Below are 27,975 nucleotides of genomic sequence, written 5' to 3'. Positions count from 1 at the left end.
CATTTCAGCCCTGGGAAAAAGCCTCTGGCTATCCAATATCACACCACTGTTCCAAAAAAGGATACAGGCAAAAGGTAGGTAACCATAGGCCAGTTAGTTTAACATCTGTAGTTGGGAAAATGCTTGAAGCCATCATTAAAAAAATAGCGAGGCACCTGAAAAGAAATGGATCCATCAGGCAGATGCAGCATGGATTCAGCAAAGGCAGGTCCTGTTTGACAAACTTACTGGAATTCTTTGAGCATATAACAAGCACAGTGGATAGAAGGGAACAGATGGATATTATTTACTTGGATTTCCAGAAGGCGTTCAATAAGGTGCCACATAAAAGACTTATCCATAAGATAAGGATGCATAGAGTTGGGGTGACATATTAACATGGATTGAGGATTGGTTAACTAATAGAAAGAAGAGAATTGGGATACATGGGTGTTACTCTGGTTGGCAATCAGTGGTGAGCAGTGTACCGCAGGGGTTGGTGCTGGGCCCACAACTGTTCACAATATACATTAATGATCTGGAAGAGAAGACTGAGTATAGCGTATCGACACTCTTTGCTGATGACACTAGATTGAGTAGAAAAGCAAATTGTGCAGAGGATACGGAGAGTCTGCAGAGAGTTACAGATAGGTTAAGTGACAGGGCAAGGGTCTGGCAGAAGGAGTACAATGTTGGTAAATGCAAGGTTATCCACTTTGGAAGGAAAAATGGAAGATGAGATTAATATTTAAATAGTAAAAAGTTGCAGCATGCTGCTGTGCAGAAAGACTTGGGAGTTCTTGTGCATGAATCACAAAAGGTTGATCTGCAGGTGCAGAGGCTATCAAGAAGACAAATGGAAAGTTGGCCTTCATTGCTAAAGGAATTGAACTTAAGAGCAGGGAGGTTATGCTGCAGCTGTATAGTGTACTGGTGAGGTCTCATCTGGCATATTATGTGCAGTTCTGGTCTCCTTACTTGAGGAAGGATATACTGGCTTTGGAGGCGGTGCAGAGGAGGTTCACCAGGTTGATTCCAGAGATGAGGGGGTTAGACTATGAGGAGAGATTGAGTCTTCTGGGACTGTACTCACTGGAATTCAGAAGAGTGAGAGGAGGTCTTAAGGAAACATAAAACTATGAAAGGAATAGATAAGATAGAGGCAGGAAAGTTGTTTCCACTGGTAGGTGAGACTAGAACTAGGGGACATAGCCTCAATATTCAGGGGAGTAGATTCAGGACAGAGATGAGGAGGAACTGCTTTTCCCAGAGAATGGTGAATCTGTGGAATTCCCTGCCCAATGAAGCAGTGGAGGCTACCTCAGTAAATATATTTAAGACATATAGATTAGATAGATTTTTGCATAGTAAGGGAATTAAGGGCTATGAGGAAAAGGCAGGTAGGTGGAGATGAGTCCATGGTCAGATCAGCCCTGATCTTATTGAATGGTGGAGCAGGCTCGATGGGTCAAATGGCCTATTCCTGTTCTTATTTCTCATGTTCTTACAGAGTTCTTAGAAGTGAGTCTGTAGAATCAGTTCAGAGTTGTGGTGAGTGAAGTAGAGTTAAGCAGAAACTCCCATTTAACCACCTGTAGATGTGAACTTCCTACTATTCAGGATATTTACAAAGACAGGTGTGTAAAACGGGCCCAAAGGATCAATGGAGACCCGACAACAAACTGTTCCAGTTGCCACCATCGGGAAACGGTACCGCAGCATAAAAGCCAGGACCAATAGGCTCTGGGACAGCTTCTTCCACCAGGCCATGAGACAGCTTAACTCATGCTGACACAACTGTATTTCTATGTTATATTGACTATCCTGTAATACATAATACTTAATACAAAATACCATAATTGCACATTGCACATTTAGAAAGGAGACGTAAAGATTTTTACTCCTCGTGTATATGGAGGGAGCAAGTAATAAAAGTCAATTCAAATCACCTTGCTGCTCCCAAACTAGATAGTAAAGGGTTAACTGGGATTCCTGTTTCAAAATCCCACCTAGTGATCCGAAAGTAAATGCAAAGGGGGTGGCAATGGGCAGAAAGCACCTACTAACTACTACACAACAACACAGTTCCCAGCAGGGAGAAAAGACACTGTCAAGTCAGGCAACATCTTTGGAGGCACTGGGATAGTTGACATTACGGGTTAAGGTCCTACGTCAGGACCTGTATCTCCAATATAGTTCCCACTTTACCTTAGCTCATTTACAGAATGTCTCCTGCACACTCCTGTTGTTTTTAAATTTGACCATTCTAGTGCTTTCCTGTCAACCTCCCTTATTCTACTTTCCATAGTCTGAGGTCATCCTGTGCACTATAAATTTGGTGTTTGCTGATGTCTGTGGCCGCTTTAATACAGAAATAGAACAGTTCATCACAGGAACAAACACTTCAGGCCACAATATTGTGCCTAACTAATTACCTTAGTAATCAAATACCCAACTGAACTAATCTCTTCTGCTTTCATAATGTCCATATCCTTCCGTTTCTTGCTCACTTAAGTGCCTGTCCAAGAGCCTCTTAAAAACCATTAGCATATTTGACTTCACCACCACCATACTTCACTGCAGCACACTACATACACCCACCATTCTTGTGTAAAAAACTTGTTCCACACATCACCTATGAACTTACACCCCCCCCCCACCTTAAAAGCATTCCCTCTGGTATTAGATATTTCAACCATGAGAAAAAGATAGCGGCTGTTTACTTATGACTTCTTCATAATTTTATAGATTGTTATCAAATCTCCCCTCAACTGCCGCCAGTCCAAAAAAAAACTCATCTGTCCAACCCCTCGTTATAGTACATGCCCTCTAATCTAGACTGTATCCTGGTAAAACTCTTCTACACCCTCTCTAAAGACTCCATATCCTTCCTATAATGAGGCAACCAGAAGTGAATAGAGTACTACACATGCAGCTTAACTGAAGCTGAAACAACTTCCTGGATCTTGAACTCAATGCCTAATAATTGCAAGAATACCATATACCTTCTCTGCCATCCCATCAACTTTCAGGGGCCTTTGGACTTGCACCCAAAGATCCCTGTCCACATCAGCACTGTTAAGGGTTTTGGCATTAACAGTGTACTGTCTTTTTACATATGATCTCCCAAAGTGTAACACTTCACATTTGGCCTGTTACACATCATCCACTATTTCTCAGCCCATATGTGCAACTGATCTATAGCCTGCTGTATTCTTTGCCAGTCTTCTCCACTTCATACAAGAACAACAATCTTTGCATTTTCTGCAAACTTATCTACATGTTTACCCTTATCTACATGTTATTGATACACACTCAGTGGCCACTTTATCTGGTACAGGAGCTACACATTCATGGTCTCCTGCATCCACTTCAAGCTTCAATGTGTTGTGCATTCAGAGATGCCCCTCTGCACACCACTGTTGTAACGCAAGGTTATTTGAGTTACTGTCGCCTTCCTGTCAGCATGAACTATTTCTAGCCATTCTCCTCTGACCTCTCTCATTACTAAGACATTTTTGCCCACAGAACTGCTGCTCACAGGACTTTTTTTTTTTGTTTTCCACACCCTGCTCGGTAAACTCTAGAAACTGTTGTGTGTAAAAATCCAAGGATATCATCAGTTTCTGAGATACTCAAACCACCCATCTGGCACCAACAATCATTCCACAGTCAACGTGACTTAGATTGCATTTCTTCCCCATTCTGGTGTTTGCTCTGAACAACAAGTGAACCTCTTAATCGTGTCTGCATGCTTTTATGTATTCAGTTGCTACCATATGATTGGCTGATACAAATACAGATATTTACGTTTACATTAATGAGGTGTACAAATGTACTGAGTGTATATTTTAAACAGCAGATACCCTAGTACAGATCCCTGCAGAACACCATTAGTCACTGACCTTGAGCCGCAATAGGTCCCATCAATCATTGCCCTGGTTTCCATGGACAAGCCAATTCTCAATTGAAATGGTCAATTCACCGTGGATCCCATGCATCTTAACATCCTAGGTGAGCCTCCCATGAGGGACTTCGTCAAATACCATATTAAAAACCAAGTAGGCAACATCTACAGCTCTACCTTCGTCAATCACCTTCACCACATCTTTGAAAAACACCATCATGTTAGTAAGAAGTGACTCACCCAGCACAAAGCCATGCTGACTGTCCCTAATTTGGCCATGGTTTTCCAAATGCTCATAAATTCCATCCCTAAGATTCCTCTCTAACTCCCCCCAACACAGATTCTGGTGAGATTCACCTGTCTCTTGTGTTTACCCATTCTGCTTCTGGAATAATGGAATAACATCAGCTACTCACAAGTGCTCTGGGATCTTGCCTGTAGATAAAGGGGACCCGGATCTGGGCCATACCCTCCAAATACCCAGACCTGCTTCTCGGTTTTTTTGCACTATTTTACTTTCCCTTTTCTATTTTCTATTTATGATCTATAATTTAAAATTTTTAATATTTACTATCGATTTGTACTCCAGGGAGCACAAAGACCAGAATCAAATATCGCTGTGATGATTGTACGCTCTAGTATCAATTGTTTGGTGACAATAAAGTATAAAGATATTGGTCAAGACCACAGCAATCTCTTCTCTTGTCTCTTTCAATAACCTGGGGGATATACCATCAGGCCCTGTAGATTTATCCACCATAATGTTCTTTAAGACTCCCAGCACTACTTCTTCCTTTACCTCAAGGTGCCTGGGCAAACTAGCATATTCCACACTGATCTCGCTATCCTCCACATCCTTCGCCTTGGTAAATTATGATGCAAAGTACTCAGTTAGGACCTCGCCCTCATCCTCCTCCAAGCACTCCTTTATCCTTGAGTGGTCCTATCCATTCCCTAGTTATCTTCTTCGGATTCTCTTCAAACATACTTGCCTTGGACATTTCATGGCCCCTCCTGGCTTTCCTAATTCCCTTTTCTGGCTTCTTTATAATCCTCCAGGCTTAGGTTTGATTTTAGCTTCCTAAACCTTATATGTGTTTCCTTTTCCATCTTGACCTTACATGACTGTATGTGTGCTCACTATCCTGAATGTGCTGTGTATGTTTTGCTCCTTGGCCCCAGAGGAACACTGCTTCATTTGGCTATATCAATGCATGGTTGAATGATAACTAAACTTGAGGAAGATTGAAATCATCGAGGCTGGTGCAGCAGCAAGTGTTCAGGGCTGTCTACACCCCCTCGTTCGTTGCTGCCAGAGGAGGGTGTCTGCATGTGGTGGTATTCTTCTCGCTTTCTGCTCCTGAGGGAAGGTCCTTGTGTGTGTGTGTTCGAGTTCGCTCTCTCTCCCACTCCCTCAATGTTGTCGGAGGAGGGTGTCTGCACGTGGTGGTATTCCTCTCGCTTTCTGCTCCCAAGGGAAAGTCCTTGTGTGTGTGTTCGAGTTCACTCTCTCTCCCACTCCCTCAATGCTATCGGAGGAGGGTGCAGGAGCATAGTTCAGTCACTGTGGTTTGCAGATTTGAATTCAGGTTTATGATATGTTCTAGTTTCTGGTCACTCATTTTTTTTTTGTTGCCACTTTCGGATGATTTTTCTGCATGGCCTGCAGAAAACGAACACTCAGCTGAACTGAAATATGCCTTTGGATTTTGTGTTTTATATTCAGTGTTTTTTATTGTTGTGGTTTGCAAGTTTTTGTTTTGCACATGAAAGTGGCGTCACAGGTAGACAGGGTTGTAAAGAAGGCTTCTGGCATCCTGGCATTCATAAATCAAAGTATTGAGTATAGGAGTTGGGATGTTATGGGGAGGTTGTGTAAGACATTGGTGAGTCCAAATTTGGAGTATTGTGTACAGTCCTGGTTACCTAACTATGGGAAGGATATGAGTAAGGTTGAAAGAGCGCAGAGAAGATTTTCTAGGATGTTGCCGGGTCTTCAAGAGTTGAGTTACAGGAAAAGATTAAGCAGGTTAGGGCTTTATTCCTTGGAGTGTAGAAGAATGAGGGGAGATTTGATAGAGGTTTACAAAATTATGAGGGGTATAGACAGAGTAAATGTGAATAGGCTCTTTCCACTTAGATTAGGAGAGATAAATACAAGAGGACACGGCTTTTGGTGAAAGGGAACATTAGGGGGAACTTCTTCACTCAGAGAGTGGTGGGAGTGTGGAACGAGCTGCCATCTGACATGGCAAATGTGGGCTTACTCTTAAGTTTTAAGAATAAATTGGATAGGTACATGGATGGGAGAGGTCTGGAGGGTTATGGACTGGATGCAGGTCAATGGGACTAATGGAATAATGTTTCAGCACAGACTAGAAGGGCCAAATAGCCTGTTTTCTGTGCTGTAGTGTTCTATGGCTCTATGGGGTAGGGAGGGTTGATGTTTTTCTTTGAACGGGTTGGTTCTATGGGTCTTCGTTTCGTGGCAGTCTGTGGGGAAAACGAATTCCAGGGTGGTATGCTGCATACTTACTTTGATAATAGATGTACTTTGAATTTCCATCACATGGTCAGATTTATAAACAGTCACATCAGAACGTTTAATTCTATGCAAATGGCATCCTTTTCTCTGTACACCGAGCAGAACGTTGGGGAGCTGTCCGTAATCACCATTTTCCTTCTAAATTACTCATCATCCATTTAATTACAATTTCCTTAAAATATTTGTGAATGTTTACTCTTAAAGCACAAAACACTAGCCATTGCAAGTTGAATGTTTCAACCAGGAAAACATATTTTGAAAGTGGATTACGGTCTGATGCTGACCTCAGTGTACTTGGCATGTAGCACATGCAATCAACAACAATTTGCGGCATACATTTCCAGGGAAGCAGAAGCTGTCCTCTTGATGAACTTGCTCAGATTCAGCCTTCAGCTGAGAGTATTAAACCATCTTAATTAGATACTTATCTAATTTTATATGAATTGTCCGTGTCAGTTGCCTACTCAACAAAGTCACTACACTTGAAATAAAGTCAACAGCTGTGCAGTCCTTTGGGTGTGTTCTGGGGAAAGTGAAATACATTGTATAAAGTTTTCCTTCAGACTCAGACAAGATTTGGTTCTTCTATTACAGAGGTTCTTAACCTTTCTTATGCCATGAACTCCTTTGGCAGTCTAGTGAAGCTAATGAACCCCTTCTCAGAATAATGTATTTAAATATAGAAAATGAAATACATAGGATTACAAAAGAAACCAATTATATTGAAGTACAATTATCAAAATTATATTTCAGGACCCCGGTCAGACCCCATTTGGAGTACTGTGCTCAGTTCCGGTCACCTCACTACAGGAAGGATGTGGAAACCATAGAAAGGGTGCAGAGGAGATTTACAAGGATGTTGCCTGGATTGGGGAAACATGCCTTATGAGAATAGGTTGAGTGAACTCAGCCGTTTCTCCTTGGAGCAATGGAAGATGAGAGGTGACCTGATAGAGGTATATAAGATGATGAGAGGCATTGATCGTGTGGATAGTCAGAGGCTTTTTCCCAGGGCTGAAATGGCTATCACGAGAGGGACAGTTTTAAGGTGCTTGGAAGTAGGTACAGAGGAGATGTCAGGGGTAAGTTTTTTTACGCAGAGAGAGGTGAGGGTGTGAAATGGGCTGCTGGCGATAGTGGTGGAGGCAGTTACGATAGAGTCTTTTAAGAGACTCACGGATAGGTACATGGAGCTTAAAAAAAGAGGTCTACGGTTAACCCTAGGTAATTTCTGAAGTAAGTACATGTTCGGCACAGTATTGTGGGCCAAAGGGCCTGTATTGTGTTGTAGGTTTTCTATGTTTCCATGTTTCTAAAATATTTTTAAAAACAAATAACTGTAGGAAATGTTAAATTTCAGTTTGCGGTTAGTGAAAATAAAGATGCAACTATTTTCCCATCCAAATTCACAGACACCTCCCCCCACCGGAATCTGTCCACAACCCCTCCCCACCCTCCACCCAGAGGGGTCCACGAACCCTAGGGTAGGGTTCTATGAGTTTCATAACAAGTGGATTGTTTATGGATAGGTTTCCACTTACCCCCTGGAACACTATACCAAGCTCCTCCATTTGTCGTTCCATCAACGAAGCTGGCGCCGTCATCATTCTTGTGGCATGGTTTTCTATGAGGATTTGACATGACTGGATGCAAAGAAGCATAAGCTTCAGCCAGGCTTTTAAAGATCTTATCATCTGGGCTGGCACTATATTCATGTGAAGAACCTGCCATACAAGAATACATGTTGGAACAAACAAATACAAAGGGTTTTATCAGATATTTAACTATTGCAATCATTTATAAAATGCAATTCAGATTGATCCATTTCATTTTCACCTGACTTACTGTACAAACGGAAGGATGGGTTTGCCAGAAATCAGGAAATCCTGGCTAAGTATGGAAAAAAAAAATTACATTCACCATTTCGGACACTGGCCTTCCCCGTGCTTAACAGTTGGAGAGGGGTTCTTTTCATGAAATTCTGCACCCTTTTTTCTCCAAACATACCTTTGCACATTGCAGCCAAAAAGTTCTATTCAAAAGGTTCAAAAGAACATCTAAACAAGCTTGATACATTTTGGAAACAAGTCTTGTGGACTGATGAAGTTAAAATAGAACTTTTGGGCTGCAATGAGCAATAGATCGATTATGCTTTGGGCTTGTGTTGCAGCCAGTGGCATGGGGAACACTTATTGGTAGAGGGAAAAATGAATTCAATTAAATACCAGCAAATTCTGAAAGCAAACAACACACCGTCTGTAAAAAAGCCAACGATGAAAAGGGGATCGCTTTTACAACAGGATAATGAACCTAAACACACCTCAAAATCCACAATGGACTACCTCAAGAGGTGCAAACTGAAGGTTTTGCCGTGGCCCTCACAGTCCCCCAACCTAAACATCATCGAGAATCTGTGGATAGACCTCAAAAGAGCAGTGCATGCAAGACGGACCAAGAATCCCACAGATCTAGAAGCCTTTTGCAAGGAAGAATAGGCGAAAATCCCCCAAACAAGAATTGAAAGACTCCTATCTGGCTACAAAAAGTGTTTACAAGCTGTGATACTTGCCAAAAGGGGTGTTGCTAAGTACTGCCATGCAGGGTGCCCAAACTTTTGCTTCGGGCCCTTTTCATTTTTTGTTATTTTGAAACTGTAAAATATGGAAATTAAAAGGTTTTCTTGTTTAAAATATGAAAGAAATGTATCATCTTTAACTTTATGCCTTTTGGAAATCAGTTCATCTTTTACTCACTTAGCTATTCACAGTAACAGAAATTTTAAGCAGGGGTGCCCTGCCACCTGTATCAGATAGAGCCTGGAGGGGTTGTGTAGCAAATCTTGGTAACAAAGAGTGAAGGGATGGAAAAAAGGGAGAGAAAGCTTGGGTAGAAGGAACAGAGGGGGTGTGGGTTACCAGAAAAAATAAAATCCAATGTTCACATCATTTGGCTGTAGGTTACCCAAGGGACCTGAGACGTTACAGCTGATTTTGTGGAGGAAATCGGCGAGTTGAGCAACATTGGTGGGAGGAAATAAACTGTCGATGTTTTGGGTCAAAACACTGCATCAGGAATGTATGGCCAGGAGTAGCTCTACCTGCAGAATGTTTGGTGCTCCAGATTCCAGCATCCGCAGTCAAGAACATGTGACATTGTTCAGCACAGCAGGTAATGCCATGTAATGTAATGTAATGTAATGCCATGACATTGGCAACTGGTGTCGCTGTCGGTAAGGAGTTACTACGTTCCCTCCCTGACCATGTGGATTTCTTCCCAGTGCTCCAGTTGCATCCCACATTGCAAAGGTGGACGGGTCAGGGTTAGTAAAGGTGGACGGGTCAGGGTTAGTAATGGTGGACGGGTCAGGGTTAGTAATGGTGGACGGGTCAGGGTTAGTACATCGTGGACGGGTCAGGGTTAGTACATCGTGGACAAGTCAGGGTTAGTAAAGGTGGACGGGTCAGGGTTAGTACACCGTGGACAGGTCAGGATTAGTAAAGGTGGACGGGTCATGGTTAAAGGTGGACGGGTCAGGGTTAGTAAAGGTGGATGGGTCAGAGTTAGTACACCGTGGACGGGTCAGGGTTAATAAAGGTGGACGGGTCAGGGTTAGCGCATCGTGGATGGGTCAGGGTTAGTAAAGTTGGACCGGTCAGGGTTAGAAAAGGTGGACAGGTCATGGATGGGTCAGGGTTGGTAAAGGTGGATAGGTCAGGATTAAAGGTGGAAGGGTCGGGGTTAGTACACCGTGGACGGGTCAGGGTTAGTAAAGGTGGATGGGTCAGGGTTAGTACACCGTGGACGGGTCAGGGTTAGTAAAGGTGGACAGGTCAGGGTTAGTACACCGTGGACGGGTCAGGTCAGTAAAGGTGGACGGGCAGGGTTAGTACACCGTGGGCGGGTTAGGGTTAGTAAAGGTGGACGGGTCAGTGTTAGTGCTCGTGGACGGGTCAGGGTTGATAAAGGTGGATGGGTCAGGATTAAAGGTGGACTGGTCAGGGTTGGTACACCGTGGATGGGTCAGGGTTGGTACACCATGGACAGGTCAGGGTTAGTAAAGGTGGATGGGTCAAGGTTAAAGGTGGAAGGGTCAAGGTTAGTACACCGTGGACGGGTCAGGGTTAGTGAAGGTGGACGGGTCAGGGTTAATACATCGTGGACGGGTCACGGTTAAAGGTGGACGGATCAGGGTAAGTACACCCTGGACGGATCAGGGTTAGTACACCGTGGACACGTCAGGGTTAGTACAGGTGGACAGGTCAGGGTTAATACATCGTGGATGGGTCAGGGTTAGTAAAGGTGGACGGGTCAGGGTTAGCACACCATAGACAAGTCAGGGTTAGTACACCGTGGACGGGTCAGGGTTAGTACACCGTGGACACGTCAGGGTTAGTACACCGTTGACGGGTCAGGGTTAGTACACTGTTGACGGGTCAGGGTTAGTACACCGTGGACAGGACAGGGTTAGTACACCGTGGACGGGTCAGGGTTAGTACACCGTGGACGGGTCAGGGTTAGTAAAGGTGGACGGGTCAGGGTTAGTAAAGGTGGACGGGTCAGGGTTGGTAAAGGTGGACGGGTCAGGGTTGGTAAAGGTGGACGGGTCAGGGTTAAAGGTGGACGGGTCAGGGTTAGTACACCGTGGACGGGTCAGGGTTAGTATGTCTTGGATGGGTCAAGGTTGGTAAAGGTGGACGGGTCAGGGTCAGTAAAGGTGGACGGGCAGGGTTAGTACACCGAGGGCGGGTTAGGGTTAGTAAAGGTGGACGGGTCAGTGTTAGTGCTCGTGGACGGGTCAGAGTTGATAAAGGTGGATGGGTCAGGGTTAAAGGTGGACTGGTCAGGGTTGGTACACCGTGGACGGGTCAGGGTTGGTACACCGTGGACGGGTCAGGGTTGGTACACCGTGGACGGGTCAGAGTTGGTACACCGTGGACGGGTCAGGGTTAGTAAAGGTGGACGGGTCAGGGTTAGTATAGGTGGACGGGTCAGGGTTGGTAAAGGTGGACGGGTCAAGGTTAAAGGTGGAAGGGTCAAGGTTAGTACACCGTGGACGGGTCAGGGTTAGTACACCGTGGACGGGTCAGGGTTAGTGAAGGTGGACGGGTCAGGGTTAATATGTCGTGGACAGGTCACGGTTACAGGTGGACAGATCAGGGTTAGTACACCCTGGACGGATCAGGGTTAGTACACCGTGGACACGTCAGGGTTAGTACAGGTGGACACGTCAGGGTTAATACACCGTGGACGGGTCAGGGTTAGTATATCTTGGATGGGTCAGGGTTGGTAAAGGTGGACGGGTCAGGGTTGGTAAAGGTGGACGGGTCAGGGTTAGTAAACGTGGACGGGTCAGGGTTAAAGGTGGACGGGTCAGGGTTAGCACACCATAGACACGTCAGGGTTAGTACACCGTGGACACGTCAGGGTTAGTACACCGTTGACGGGTCAGGGTTAGTACACCGTGGACGGGTCAGGGTTAGCACACCATAGACACGTCAGGGTTAGCACACCATAGACACGTCAGGGTTAGTACACCGTTGACAGGTCAAGGTTAGTACACCGTGAACGGGACAGGGTTAGTAAAGGTGGACGGGACAGGGTTAGTAAAGGTGGACGGGACGGGACAGGGTTAGTAAAGGTGGACGGGACAGGGTTAGTACACCGTGACGGGTCAAGGTTAGTACAGGTGGACGGGTCAGGGTTAGTACACTGTGGAATGGTCAGGGTTGGTACATCGTGGACGGGTCAGGGTTAGTACACCGTGGACGGGTCAGGGTTAGTAAAAGTTGATGGGTCAGGGTTAGTAAAGGTACACGGGTCAGGGTTAGTGCTCGTGGACAGGTCAGGGTTAAAGGTGGACTGGTCAGGGTTGGTACACCGTGGACGGGTCAGGGTTGGTACACCGTGGACGGGTCAGGGTTGGTAAAGGTGGACGGGTCAGGGTTAGTAAAGGTGGACGGGGCAGGCTTAGTACACCGTGGACAGGTCAGGGTTAGTACAACGTGGACGGGCAGAGTTAGTACACCGTGGACGGGTCAGGGTTAGTACACTGTGGATGGGTCAGGGTTAGTAAAGGTGGACGGGTCAGGGTTAGTGCATCGTGGACGGGTCAGGGTTAAAGGTGCAAGGGTCAGGGTGAGTACACTGTGGACAGGTCAGGGTTAGTACACCGTGGAATGGTCAGGGTTAGTACACCATGGATCAGTCAGGGTGAGGACACCGTGGACGGGTCAGGGTTAGTACACCGTGGAATGGTCAGGGTTAGTAAAGGTGGACGGGCAGGATTAGTACACCGTGGACGGGTCAGGGTTGGTAAAGGTGGACGGCTCAGTGTTAGTGCTCGTGGACGGGTCAGGGTTGATAAAGGTGGATGGGTTAGGGTCAAAGGTGGACGGGTCAGGGTTAGTAAAGGTGGATGGGTCAGGGTTAGTACACCGTGACGGGTCAGGGTTGGTACACCCTGGACAGATCAGAGGTAGTACACCGTGGACACGTCAGGGTTAGTACACTGTGGACACGTCAGGGTTAGTACAGGTGGACGGGTCAGGGTTGGTAAAAGTGGTCGGGTCAGGGTTAGTAAAGGTGGACGGGTCAGGATTAGTACATGGTGGACGGGTCAGGGTTAGTACACCGTGGACGGGTCAGGGTTAGTAAAGGTGGACTGGTCAGGGTTAGTACACCATAGACACGTCAGGGTTAGTACACCGTGGACACGTCAGGGTTAGTACACCGTTGATGGGTCAGGGTTAGTACACCGTTGACGGGTCAGGGTTAGTACACCGTGGACAGGACAGGGTTAGTACACCGTGGACGGGTCAGGGTTAGTAAAGGTGGACGGGTCAGGGTTGGTAAAGGTGGACGGGTCAGGGTCAGTAAAGGTGGACGGGCAGGGTCAGTAAAGGTGGACGGGCAGGGTCAGTAAAGGTGGACGGGCAGGGTTAGTACACCGAGGGCGGGTTAGGGTTAGTAAAGGTGGACGGGTCAGTGTTAGTGCTCGTGGACGGGTCAGAGTTGATAAAGGTGGATGGGTCAGGGTTAAAGGTGGACTGGTCAGGGTTGGTACACCGTGGACGGGTCAGGGTTGGTACACCGTGGACGGGTCAGGGTTAGTAAAGGTGGACGGGTCAGGGTTGGTAAAGGTGGACGGGTCAAGGTTAAAGGTGGAAGGGTCAAGGTTAGTACACCGTGGACGGGTCAGGGTTAGTACACCGTGGACGGGTCAGGGTTAGTGAAGGTGGACGGGTCAGGGTTAATATGTCGTGGACGGGTCACGGTTACAGGTGGACAGATCAGGGTTAGTACACCCTGGACGGATCAGGGTTAGTACACCGTGGACACGTCAGGGTTAGTACAGGTGGACACGTCAGGGTTAATACACCGTGGACGGGTCAGGGTTAGTATATCTTGGATGGGTCAGGGTTGGTAAAGGTGGACGGGTCAGGGTTGGTAAAGGTGGACGGGTCAGGGTTAGTACACCGTGGACAGGTCAGGGTTAGTACACCGTGGACAGGTCAGGGTTAGTAAACGTGGACGGGTCAGGGTTAAAGGTGGACGGGTCAGGGTTAGCACACCATAGACACGTCAGGGTTAGTACACCGTGGACACGTCAGGGTTAGTACACCGTTGACGGGTCAGGGTTAGTACACCATTGACAGGTCAGGGTTAGTACACCGTGGACGGGTCAGGGTTAGCACACCATAGACACGTCAGGGTTAGCACACCATAAACACGTCAGGGTTAGTACACCGTGGACACGTCAGGGTTAGTACACCGTTGACGGGTCAGGGTTAGTACACCGTTGACGGGTCAGGGTTAGTACACCGTGGACGGGACAGGGTTAGTAAAGGTGGACGGGACAGGGTTAGTAAAGGTGGACGGGACAGGGTTAGTACACCGTGACGGGTCAAGGTTAGTACAGGTGGACGGGTCAGGGTTAGTACACTGTGGAATGGTCAGGGTTGGTACACTGTGGACGGGTCAGGGTTAAAGGTGTACGGTTCAGGGTTAGTACACCGTGGACGGGTCAGGGTTAGTAAAAGTTGACGGGTCAGGGTTAGTAAAGGTACACGGGTCAGGGTTAGTGCTCGTGGACAGGTCAGGGTTAAAGGTGGACTGGTCAGGGTTGGTACACCGTGGACGGGTCAGGGTTGGTACACCGTGGACGGGTCAGGGTTGGTACACCGTGGACGGGTCAGGGTTGGTAAAGGTGGACGGGTCAGGGTTAGTAAAGGTGGACGGGGCAGGCTTAGTACACCGTGGACAGGTCAGGGTTAGTACAACGTGGACGGGCAGAGTTAGTACACCGTGGACGGGTCAGGGTTAGTACACCGTGGACGGGTCAGGGTTAGTACACCGTGGATGGGTCAGGGTTAGTAAAGGTGGACGGGTCAGGGTTAGTACACCGTGCACGGGTCAGGGTTGGTAAAGGTGGACGGGTCAGGGTTAAAGGTGCAAGGGTCAGGGTGAGTACACTGTGGACAGGTCAGGGTTAGTACACCGTGGAATGGTCAGGGTTAGTACACCGTGGAATGGTCAGGGTTAGTACACCATGGATCGGTCAGGGTGAGGACACCGTGGACGGGTCAGGGTTAGTACACCGTGGAATGGTCAGGGTTAGTAAAGGTGGACGGCTCAGTGTTAGTGCTCGTGGACGGGTCAGGGTTGATAAAGGTGGATGGGTTAGGGTCAAAGGTGGACGGGTCAGGGTTAGTAAAGGTGGATGGGTCAGGGTTAGTACACCGTGACGGGTCAGGGTTGGTACACCCTGGACAGATCAGAGTTAGTACACCGTGGACACGTCAGGGTTAGTACACTGTGGACACGTCAGGGTTAGTACAGGTGGACGGGTCAGGGTTGGTAAAAGTGGTCGGGTCAGGGTTAGTAAAGGTGGACGGGTCAGGATTAGTACATGGTGGACGGGTCAGGGTTAAAGGTGGACGGGTCAGGGTTAGTACACCGTGGACGGGTCAGGGTTAGTACACCGTGGACGGGTCAGGGTTAGTAAAGGTGGACTGGTCAGGGTTAGCACACCATAGACGCGTCAGGGTTAGTACACCGTGGACGCGTCAGGGTTAGTACACCGTGGACACGTCAGGGTTAGTACACCGTGGACACGTCAGGGTTGGTACACCGTGGACGGGTCAGGGTTAGTACACCATGGACGGGTCAGGGTTAGTAAAGGTGGACGGGTCAGGGTTAAAGGTGCAAGGGTCAGGGTGAGTACACTGTGGACGGGTCAGGGTTAGTACACCGTGGAATGGTCAGGGTTAGTACACCGTGGAATGGTCAGGGTTAGTACACCGTGGATCGGTCAGGGTGAGGACACCGTGGACGGGTCAGGGTTAGTACACCGTGGACGGGTCAGGGTTAGTACACCGTGGACGGGTCAGGGTTAGTAAAGGTGGACGGCTCAGTGTTAGTGCTCGTGGACAGGTCAGGGTTGATAAAGGTGGACGGGTCAGGGTTAGTACCCCGTGGACGGGTCAGGGTTAGTACACCGTGGACGGGTCAGGGTTAGTACACCCTGGACACGTTAGGGTTAGTACACCGTGGACACGTCAGGGTTAGTACAGGTGGACGGATCAGGGTTGGTAAAGGTGGACGGGTCAGGGTTGGTAAAGGTGGACGGGTCAGGGTTGGTACATGGTGGACGGGTCAGGGTTGGTACATGGTGGACGGGTCAGAGTTAGTGAAGGTTGACGAGTCAGGGTTAGTGAAGGTGGACGGGTCAGGGTTAAAGGTGGACGGGTCAGGTTAGTAAAGGTGGATGGGTCAGGGTTAGTACACCGTGGACGGGTCAGGGTTAGTAAAGGTGGACTGGTCAGGGTTAGCACACCATAGACATGTCAGGGTTAGTACACCGTGGACACGTCAGGGTTAGTACACCGTTCACGGATCTGGGTTAGTACACCGTGGACGGGTCAGGGTTAGTACACCGTGACGGGTCAGGGTTAGTACAGGTGGATGGGTCAGGGTTAGTACACCGTGGACGGGTCAGTGTTAGTACACCGTGGACGGGTCAGGGTTAGCACAGGTGGACGGGTCAGGGTTAGCACAGGTGGACGGGTCAGGGTTAGTAAAGGTGGACGGGTCAGGGTTGGTACACCGTGGAATGGTCAGGGTTGGTACACCGTGGACGGGTCAGGGTTGGTACACCGTGGACGGGTCAGGGTTGGTACACCGTGGACGGGTCAGGGTTGGTACACCGTGGACGGGTCAGGGTTAGTACACCGTGGACGGGTCAGGGTTGGTACAGGTGGACACGTTAGGGTTGGTACACCATGGACGGGTAAGGGTCAGTAAAGGTGGATGGGTCTGGGCTAGCACAGGTGGACGGGTCAGGGTTGGTACACCGTGGACGGGTCAGGGTTGGTAAAGGTGGACGGGTCATGGTTGGTAAAGGTGGACGGGTCAAGGTTAGTAAAGGTGGACGGGTCAGGGTTAGTACACCGTGGACGGGTCAGGTTAGCACACCATAGACACGTCAGGGTTAGTACACCGTGGACGGGTCAGGGTTAGTACACCGTGGACGGGTCAGGGTTAGTACACTGTGGACGGGTCAGGTTAGCACACCATAGACACGTCAGGGTTAGTACACCGTGGACGGGTCAGGGTTAGTACACCGTGGACGGGTCAGGGTTAGTACACCGTGGACGGGTCATGGTTGGTACATCGTGGACGGGTCAGGGTTAGTACACGTGGACGGGTCATGGTTGGTACATCGTGGATGGGTCAGGGTTGGTACACCGTGGAATGGTCAGAGTTAGTACACCGTGGAATGGTCAGAGTTAGTGCACCGTGGATGGGTCAGGGTTAGTAAAGGTGGACGGGTCAGGGTTAGTAAAGGTGGACGGGTCAGGGTTAGTACACCGTGGACGGGTCAGGGTTAGTACAGGTGGACGGGTCAGAGTCAGTAAAGGTGGACTGGTCAGGGTTAGCACAGGTGGACGGGTCAGGGTTAGTAAAGGTGGACGGGTCAGGGCTAGTACCCCGTGGACGGGTCAGGGTTGGTACACCGTGGAATGGTCAGGGTTGGTACACCGTGGAATGGTCAGGGTTGGTACACCGTGGACGGGTCAGGGTTGGTACACCGTGGAATGGTCAGGGTTGGTACACCGTGGACGGGTCAGGGTTAGTACACCGTGGACGGGTCAGGGTTAGTACACCGTGGAATGGTCAGGGTTAGTAAAGGTGGACGGGTCAGGGTTAGTACATCGTGGACGGGTCAGGGTTGGTACTCCGTGGACGGGTCAGGGTTGGTACTCCGTGGACGGGTCAGGGTTGGTACACCGTGGACGGATCAGGGTTGGTACACCGTGGACGGGTCAGGGTTGGTACAGGTGGACACGTTAGGGTTGGTACACCATGGACGGGTCAGGGTCAGTAAAGGTGGATGGGTCTGGGCTAGCACAGGTGGACGGGTCAGGGTTAGTACCCCGTGGACGGGTCAGGGTTGGTACACCGTGGAATGGTCAGGGTTGGTACACCGTGGAATGGTCAGGGTTGGTACACCGTGGACGGGTCAGGGTTGGTACACCGTGGACGGGTCAGGGTTAGTAAAGATGGACTGGTCAGGGTTAAAGGTGGACGGGTCAGGGTTAGTACACCCTGGACGGGTCAGGGTTAGTACACCGTGGACACGTCAGGGTTAGTACAGGTGGACGGGTCAGGGTTGGTAAAGGTGGACGGGTCAGGATTAGTACATGGTGGACGGGTCAGAGTTAGTGAAGGTGGATGAGTCAGGGTTAGTGAAGATGGACGGGTCAGGGTTATAACATCGTGGACGGGTCAGGGTTAAAGGTGGACGGGTCAGGTTAGTAAAGGTGGATGGGTCAGGGTTAAAGGTGGACGGGTCAGGGTTAAAGGTGGACGGGTCAGGTTAGTACACCGTGGACGGGTCAGGGTTAGTAAAGGTGGACTGGTCAGGGTTAGCACACCACAGACACGTCAGCGTTAGTACACCGTGGACACGTCAGGGTTAGTACACTGTGGACGGGTCAGGGTTAGTACACCGTGGACGGGTCAGGGTTAGTACACCGTGGACGGGTCAGAGTTGGTACACCGTGGAATGGTCAGGGTTGGTACACCGTGGACGGGTCAGGGTTGGTACACCGTGGACGGGTCAGGGTTGGTAAAGGTGGACGGGTCAGGGTTGGTAAAGGTGGACGGGTCAAGGTTAGTAAAGGTGGACGGGTCAGGGTTAGTACACTGTGGACGGGTCAGGTTAGCACACCATAGACACGTCAGGGTTAGTACACCGTGGACGGGTCAGGGTTAGTACACCGTGGACGGGTCAGGGTTAGTACACCGTGGACGGGTCATGGTTGGTACATCGTGGACGTGTCAGGGTTGGTACACCGTGGACGGGTCATGGTTGGTACATCGTGGATGGGTCAGGGTTGGTACACCGTGGAATGGTCAGAGTTAGTACACCGTGGAATGGTCAGAGTTAGTGCACCGTGGATGGGTCAGGGTTAGTAAAGGTGGACGGGTCAGGGTTAGTAAAGGTGGACGGGTCAGGTTTGGTACACCGTGGACGGGTCAGGGTTAGTACAGGTGGACGGGTCAGAGTCAGTAAAGGTGGACTGGTCAGGGCTAGCACAGGTGGACGGGTCAGGGTTAGTAAAGGTGGACGGGTCAGGGCTAGTACCCCGTGGACGGGTCAGGGTTGGTACACCGTGGAATGGTCAGGGTTGGTACACCGTGGAATGGTCAGGGTTGGTACACCGTGGACGGGTCAGGGTTAGTACACCGTGGACGGGTCAGGGTTAGTACACCGTGGAATGGTCAGGGTTAGTAAAGGTGGACGGGTCAGGGCTAGTACCCCGTGGACGGGTCAGGGTTGGTACACCGTGGACGGGTCAGGGTTGGTACACCGTGGAATGGTCAGGGTTGGTACACCGTGGACGGGTCAGGGTTAGTACACCGTGGACGGGTCAGGGTTAGTACACCGTGGAATGGTCAGGGTTAGTAAAGGTGGACGGGTCAGGGCTAGTACCCCGTGGACGGGTCAGGGTTGATACACCGTGGAATGGTCAGGGTTGGTACACCGTGGAATGGTCAGGGTTAGTACAGGTGGACGGGTCAGGGTTGGTACACCGTGGAATGGTCAGGGTTAGTACAGGTGGACGGGTCAGGGTTGGTACACCGTGGAATGGTCAGGGTTGGTACACCGTGGACTGGTCAGGGTTAGTACACCGTGGACGGGTCAGGGTTAGTACACCGTGGACGGGTCAGGGTTAGTACAGGTGGACGGGTCAGGGTTAGTACACCGTGGACGGGTCAGGGTTCGTATACTGTGCACGGGTCAGAGTTGGTACACCGTGACGGGTCAGGGTTAGTACAGGTGGACGGGTCAGGGTTAGTACACCGTGGACGGGTCAGGGTTAGTACACCGTGGACGGGTCAGGGTTAGTACCCCGTGGACGGGTCAGAGTTCGTATACTGTGCACGGGTCAGAGTTGGTACACCGTGGAATGGTCAGGGTTGGTACACCGTGGACGGGTCAGGGTTGGTACATCGTGGACGGGTCAGGGTTGGTACACCGTGGAATGGTCAGAGTTAGTACACCGTGGAATGGTCAGAGTTAGTACATCGTGGATGGGTCAGGGTTAGTGCACCGTGGATGGGTCAGAGTTAGTGCACCGTGGATGGGTCATGGTTAGTAAAGGTGGACGGGTCAGGGTTAGTAAAGGTGGACGGGTCAGGGTTAGTACACCGTGGACGGGTCAGGGTTAGTAAAGGTGGACGGGTCAGGGTTAGTAAAGGTGGATGGGTCAGGGTTAGTACACCGTGGACGGGTCAGGTTAGTACACCGTGGACGGGTCAGGGTTAGTAAAGCTGGACTGGTCAGGGTTAGCACACCATAGACACGTCAGGGTTAGTACACCGTGGACGGGTCAGGGTTAGTACACCGTGAAGGGTCAGGGTTAGTACACCGTGGACGGGTCAGGGTTAGTAAAGGTGGACGGGTCAGGGTTAGTACACCGTGGATAGGTCAGGGTTAGTACACCGTGGACGGGTCAGGGTTAGTACAGGTGGATGGGTCAAAGTTAGTAAAGGTGGACACGTCAGGGTTGTTACACCGTGGACGGGTCAGGGTCAGTAAAGGTGGACGGATCAGGGCTAGCACAGGTGGACGGATCAGGGTTAGTACACCGTAGACGGGTCAAGGTTAGTAAAGGTGGACGGGTCAGGGTTAGTACCCCGTGGACGGGTCAGAGTTGGTATACTGTGGACGGGTCAGAGTTGGTACACCGTGGACGGGTCAGGGTTACCACACCGTGGAATGGTCAGGGTTAGTAAAGGTGGACGGGTCAGGGTTCGTAAAGGTGGATGGGTCAGGGTTAGTAAAGGTGGACGGGTCAGGATTAGTACACCGTGGACGGGTCAGGGCTGGTACACCGTGGACGGGTCAGGGTTGGTACACCGTGGACGGGTCAGGGTTAGTAAAGGTGGACGGGTCAGGGTTAGTACACCGTGGACGGGTCAGGGTTAGTACAGGTGGATGGGTCAGAGTTAGTAAAGGTGGATACGTCAGGGTTAGTACACCGTGGACGGGTCAGAGTCAGTAAAGGTGGACAGGTCAGGGCTAGCACAGGTGGACGGGTCAGGGTTAGTAAAGGTGGACGGGTCAGGGCTAGTACCCCGTGGACGGGTCAGGGTTGGTACACTGTGGAATGGTCAGGGTTGGTACACCGTGGAATAGTCAGGGTTGGTACACCGTGGACGGGTCAGGGTTGGTACACCGTGGACGGGTCAGGGTTGGTACACCGTGGACGGGTCAGGGTTAGTAAAGGTGGACAGGTCAGGGTTAGCACACCATAGACACGTCAGGGTTAGTACACCGTGGACACGTCAGGGTTAGTACACCGTGGACACGTCAGGGTTAGTACACCGTGGACGGGTCAGGGTTAGTACACCGTGACGGGTCAGGGTTAGTACAGGTGGACGGGTCAGGGTTAGTACACCGTGGACGGGTCAGGGTTAGTACACCGTGGACGGGTCAGGGTTAGTAAAGGTGGACGGGTCAGGGTTAGTACCCCGTGGACGGGTCAGAGTTCGTATACTGTGCACGGGTCAGAGTTGGTACACCGTGGAATGGTCAGGGTTGGTACACCGTGGAATGGTTAGGGTTGGTATATCGTGGACGGGTCAGGATTGGTACACCGTGGACGGGTCAGGGTTGGTACACCGTGGACGGGTCAGGGTTGGTACACCGTGGAATGGTCAGAGTTAGTACACCGTGGAATGGTCAGAGTTAGTGCACCGTGGATGGGTCAGGGTTAGTAAAGGTGGACGGGTCAGGGTTAGTAAAGGTGGACGGGTCAGGGTTAGTAAAGGTGGATGGATCAGGGTTAGTACACCGTGGACGGGTCAAGGTTAGTAAAGGTGGACGGGTCAGGGCTAGTACCCCGTGGACGGGTCAGGGTTGGTACACTGTGGAATGGTCAGGGTTGGTACACCGTGGAATAGTCAGGGTTGGTACACCGTGGACTGGTCAGGGTTAATACACCGTGGACGGGTCAGGGTTAGTACACCGTGGACGGGTCAGGGTTAGTACACCGTGGAATGGTCAGGGTTAGTACAGGTGGACGGGTCAGGGTTGGTACACCGTGGAATGGTCAGGGTTGGTACACCGTGGACTGGTCAGGGTTAGTACACCGTGGACGGGTCAGGGTTAGTACACCGTGGACGGGTCAGGGTTAGTACAGGTGGACGGGTCAGGGTTAGTACACCGTGGACGGGTCAGGGTTCGTATACTGTGCACGGGTCAGAGTTGGTACACCGTGACGGGTCAGGGTTAGTACAGGTGGACGGGTCAGGGTTAGTACACCGTGGACGGGTCAGGGTTAGTACACCGTGGACACGTCAGGGTTGGTACACCGTGGACGGGTCAGGGTTAGTACACCATGGACGGGTCAGGGTTAGTAAAGGTGGACGGGTCAGGGTTAAAGGTGCAAGGGTCAGGGTGAGTACACTGTGGACGGGTCAGGGTTAGTACACCGTGGAATGGTCAGGGTTAGTACACCGTGGAATGGTCAGGGTTAGTACACCGTGGATCGGTCAGGGTGAGGACACCGTGGACAGGTCAGGGTTAGTACACCGTGGACGGGTCAGGGTTAGTACACCGTGGACGGGTCAGGGTTAGTAAAGGTGGACGGCTCAGTGTTAGTGCTCGTGGACAGGTCAGGGTTGATAAAGGTGGACGGGTCAGGGTTAGTACCCCGTGGACGGGTCAGGGTTAGTACACCGTGGACGGGTCAGGGTTAGTACACCCTGGACACGTTAGGGTTAGTACACCGTGGACACGTCAGGGTTAGTACAGGTGGACGGATCAGGGTTGGTAAAGGTGGACGGGTCAGGGTTGGTAAAGGTGGACGGGTCAGGGTTGGTAAAGGTGGACGGGTCAGGGTTGGTACATGGTGGACGGGTCAGGGTTGGTACATGGTGGACGGGTCAGAGTTAGTGAAGGTTGACGAGTCAGGGTTAGTGAAGGTGGACGGGTCAGGGTTAAAGGTGGACGGGTCAGGTTAGTAAAGGTGGATGGGTCAGGGTTAGTACACCGTGGACGGGTCAGGGTTAGTAAAGGTGGACTGGTCAGGGTTAGCACACCATAGACATGTCAGGGTTAGTACACCGTGGACACGTCAGGGTTAGTACACCGTTCACAGATCTGGGTTAGTACACCGTTCACGGATCTGGGTTAGTACACCGTGGACGGGTCAGGGTTAGTACACCGTGACGGGTCAGGGTTAGTACAGGTGGATGGGTCAGGGTTAGTACACCGTGGACGGGTCAGTGTTAGTACACCGTGGACGGGTCAGGGTTAGCACAGGTGGACGGGTCAGGGTTAGCACAGGTGGACGGGTCAGGGTTAGTAAAGGTGGACGGGTCAGGGTTGGTACACCGTGGAATGGTCAGGGTTGGTACACCGTGGACGGGTCAGGGTTGGTACACCGTGGACGGGTCAGGGTTGGTACACCGTGGACGGGTCAGGGTTGGTACACCGTGCACGGGTCAGGGTTGGTACACCGTGGACGGGTCAGGGTTGGTACACCGTGGACGGGTCAGGGTTAGTACACCGTGGACGGGTCAGGGTTGGTACAGGTGGACACGTTAGGGTTGGTACACCATGGACGGGTAAGGGTCAGTAACGGTGGATGGGTCTGGGCTAGCACAGGTGGACGGGTCAGGGTTGGTACACCGTGGACGGGTCAGGGTTGGTAAAGGTGGACGGGTCATGGTTGGTAAAGGTGGACGGGTCAAGGTTAGTAAAGGTGGACGGGTCAGGGTTAGTACACCGTGGACGGGTCAGGTTAGCACACCATAGACACGTCAGGGTTAGTACACCGTGGACGGGTCAGGGTTAGTACACCGTGGACGGGTCAGGGTTAGTACACTGTGGACGGGTCAGGTTAGCACACCATAGACACGTCAGGGTTAGTACACCGTGGACGGGTCAGGGTTAGTACACCGTGGACGGGTCAGGGTTAGTACACCGTGGACGGGTCATGGTTGGTACATCGTGGACGGGTCAGGGTTAGTACACGTGGACGGGTCATGGTTGGTACATCGTGGATGGGTCAGGGTTGGTACACCGTGGAATGGTCAGAGTTAGTACACCGTGGAATGGTCAGAGTTAGTGCACCGTGGATGGGTCAGGGTTAGTAAAGGTGGACGGGTCAGAGTTAGTAAAGGTGGACGGGTCAGGGTTAGTACACCGTGGACGGGTCAGGGTTAGTACAGGTGGACGGGTCAGAGTCAGTAAAGGTGGACTGGTCAGGGTTAGCACAGGTGGACGGGTCAGGGTTAGTAAAGGTGGACGGGTCAGGGCTAGTACCCCGTGGACGGGTCAGGGTTGGTACACCGTGGAATGGTCAGGGTTGGTACACCATGGAATGGTCAGGGTTGGCACACCGTGGAATGGTCAGGGTTGGTACACCGTGGACGGGTCAGGGTTGGTACACCGTGGAATGGTCAGGGTTGGTACACCGTGGACGGGTCAGGGTTAGTACACCGTGGACGGGTCAGGGTTAGTACACCGTGGAATGGTCAGGGTTAGTAAAGGTGGACGGGTCAGGGTTAGTACATCGTGGACGGGTCAGGGTTGGTACTCCGTGGACGGGTCAGGGTTGGTACTCCGTGGACGGGTCAGAGTTGGTACACCGTGGAATGGTCAGGGTTGGTACACCGTGGAATGGTTAGGGTTGGTATATCGTGGACGGGTCAGGATTGGTACACCGTGGACGGGTCAGGGTTGGTACACCGTGGACGGGTCAGGGTTGGTACACCGTGGAATGGTCAGAGTTAGTACACCGTGGAATGGTCAGAGTTAGTGCACCGTGGATGGGTCAGGGTTAGTAAAGGTGGACGGGTCAGGGTTAGTAAAGGTGGACGGGTCAGGGTTAGTAAAGGTGGATGGATCAGGGTTAGTACACCGTGGACGGGTCAAGGTTAGTAAAGGTGGACGGGTCAGGGCTAGTACCCCGTGGACGGGTCAGGGTTGGTACACCGTGGAATGGTCAGGGTTGGTACACCGTGGAATGGTCAGGGTTGGTACACCGTGGACTGGTCAGGGTTAATACACCGTGGACGGGTCAGGGTTAGTACACCGTGGACGGGTCAGGGTTAGTACACCGTGGAATGGTCAGGGTTAGTACAGGTGGACGGGTCAGGGTTGGTACACCGTGGAATGGTCAGGGTTGGTACACCGTGGACTGGTCAGGGTTAGTACACCGTGGACGGGTCAGGGTTAGTACACCGTGGACGGGTCAGGGTTAGTACAGGTGGACGGGTCAGGGTTAGTACAGGTGGACGGGTCAGGGTTAGTACACCGTGGACGGGTCAGGGTTCGTATACTGTGCACGGGTCAGAGTTGGTACACCGTGACGGGTCAGGGTTAGTACAGGTGGACGGGTCAGGGTTAGTACACCGTGGACGGGTCAGGGTTAGTACACCGTGGACGGGTCAGGGTTAGTACCCCGTGGACGGGTCAGAGTTCGTATACTGTGCACGGGTCAGAGTTGGTACACCGTGGAATGGTCAGGGTTGGTACACCGTGGACGGGTCAGGGTTGGTACACCGTGGACGGGTCAGGGTTGGTACATCGTGGACGGGTCAGGGTTGGTACACCGTGGAATGGTCAGAGTTAGTACACCGTGGAATGGTCAGAGTTAGTACACCGTGGATGGGTCAGGGTTAGTGCACCGTGGATGGGTCAGAGTTAGTGCACCGTGGATGGGTCATGGTTAGTAAAGGTGGACGGGTCAGGGTTAGTAAAGGTGGACGGGTCAGGGTTAGTACACCGTGGACGGGTCAGGGTTAGTAAAGGTGGACGGGTCAGGGTTAGTAAAGGTGGATGGGTCAGGGTTAGTACACCGTGGACGGGTCAGGTTAGTACACCGTGGACGGGTCAGGGTTAGTAAAGCTGGACTGGTCCGGGTTAGCACACCATAGACACGTCAGGGTTAGTACACCGTGGATGGGTCAGGGTTAGTACACCGTGAAGGGTCAGGGTTAGTACACCGTGGACGGGTCAGGGTTAGTAAAGGTGGACGGGTCAGGGTTAGTACACCGTGGATAGGTCAGGGTTAGTACACCGTGGACGGGTCAGGGTTAGTACAGGTGGATGGGTCAAAGTTAGTAAAGGTGGACACGTCAGGGTTGTTACACCGTGGACGGGTCAGGGTCAGTAAAGGTGGACGGATCAGGGCTAGCACAGGTGGACGGATCAGGGTTAGTACACCGTAGACGGGTCAAGGTTAGTAAAGGTGGACGGGTCAGGGTTAGTACCCCGTGGACGGGTCAGAGTTGGTATACTGTGGACGGGTCAGAGTTGGTACACCGTGGACGGGTCAGGGTTACCACACCGTGGAATGGTCAGGGTTAGTAAAGGTGGACGGGTCAGGGTTCGTAAAGGTGGATGAGTCAGGGTTAGTAAAGGTGGACGGGTCAGGATTAGTACACCGTGGACGGGTCAGGGCTGGTACACCGTGGACGGGTCAGGGTTGGTACACCGTGGACGGGTCAGGGTTAGTAAAGGTGGACGGGTCAGGGTTAGTACACCGTGGACGGGTCAGGGTTAGTACAGGTGGATGGGTCAGAGTTAGTAAAGGTGGATACGTCAGGGTTAGTACACCGTGGACGGGTCAGAGTCAGTAAAGGTGGACAGGTCAGGGCTAGCACAGGTGGACGGGTCAGGGTTAGTAAAGGTGGACGGGTCAGGGCTAGTACCCCGTGGACGGGTCAGGGTTGGTACACTGTGGAATGGTCAGGGTTGGTACACCGTGGAATAGTCAGGGTTGGTACACCGTGGACGGGTCAGGGTTGGTACACCGTGGACGGGTCAGGGTTGGTACACCGTGGACGGGTCAGGGTTAGTAAAGGTGGACAGGTCAGGGTTAGCACACCATAGACACGTCAGGGTTAGTACACCGTGGACACGTCAGGGTTAGTACACCGTGGACACGTCAGGGTTAGTACACCGTGGACGCGTCAGGGTTAGTACACCGTGGACGGGTCAGGGTTAGTACACCGTGGACGGGTCAGGGTTAGTACACCGTGACGGGTCAGGGTTAGTACAGGTGGACGGGTCAGGGTTAGTACACCGTGGACGGGTCAGGGTTAGTACACCGTGGACGGGTCAGGGTTAGTAAAGGTGGACGGGTCAGGGTTAGTACCCCGTGGACGGGTCAGAGTTCGTATACTGTGCACGGGTCAGAGTTGGTACACCGTGGAATGGTCAGGGTTGGTACACCGTGGAATGGTTAGGGTTGGTATATCGTGGACGGGTCAGGATTGGTACACCGTGGACGGGTCAGGGTTGGTACACCGTGGACGGGTCAGGGTTGGTACACCGTGGAATGGTCAGAGTTAGTACACCGTGGAATGGTCAGAGTTAGTGCACCGTGGATGGGTCAGGGTTAGTAAAGGTGGACGGGTCAGGGTTAGTAAAGGTGGACGGGTCAGGGTTAGTAAAGGTGGATGGATCAGGGTTAGTACACCGTGGACGGGTCAAGGTTAGTAAAGGTGGACGGGTCAGGGCTAGTACCCCGTGGACGGGTCAGGGTTGGTACACCGTGGAATGGTCAGGGTTGGTACACCGTGGAATGGTCAGGGTTGGTACACCGTGGACTGGTCAGGGTTAATACACCGTGGACGGGTCAGGGTTAGTACACCGTGGACGGGTCAGGGTTAGTACACCGTGGAATGGTCAGGGTTAGTACAGGTGGACGGGTCAGGGTTGGTACACCGTGGAATGGTCAGGGTTGGTACACCGTGGACTGGTCAGGGTTAGTACACCGTGGACTGGTCAGGGTTAGTACACCGTGGACGGGTCAGGGTTAGTACACCGTGGACGGGTCAGGGTTAGTACAGGTGGACGGGTCAGGGTTAGTACACCGTGGACGGGTCAGGGTTCGTATACTGTGCACGGGTCAGAGTTGGTACACCGTGACGGGTCAGGGTTAGTACAGGTGGACGGGTCAGGGTTAGTACACCGTGGACGGGTCAGGGTTAGTACACCGTGGACGGGTCAGGGTTA

General features: G+C 51.5%; 1 protein-coding gene across 1 annotated transcript in view; it reads right to left on the bottom strand.

The window, feature by feature from the left end:
* Positions 1-27,975, bottom strand: part of cpe (carboxypeptidase E) — a 145,230-nt gene that overhangs the window by 6,876 nt on the left and 110,379 nt on the right. The window contains exon 5 of the mRNA XM_072254684.1: positions 7,973-8,155. Coding sequence (XP_072110785.1) covers positions 7,973-8,155 — 183 coding nt within the window. The remainder of the gene's footprint in view (positions 1-7,972; positions 8,156-27,975) is intronic.

Source organism: Mobula birostris, chromosome 4 (genome assembly GCF_030028105.1).
Source record: "Mobula birostris isolate sMobBir1 chromosome 4, sMobBir1.hap1, whole genome shotgun sequence".
Classification (NCBI taxonomy): Eukaryota; Metazoa; Chordata; class Chondrichthyes; order Myliobatiformes; family Myliobatidae; genus Mobula; species Mobula birostris.
This window is presented reverse-complemented; position numbering and strand designations above follow the sequence as displayed.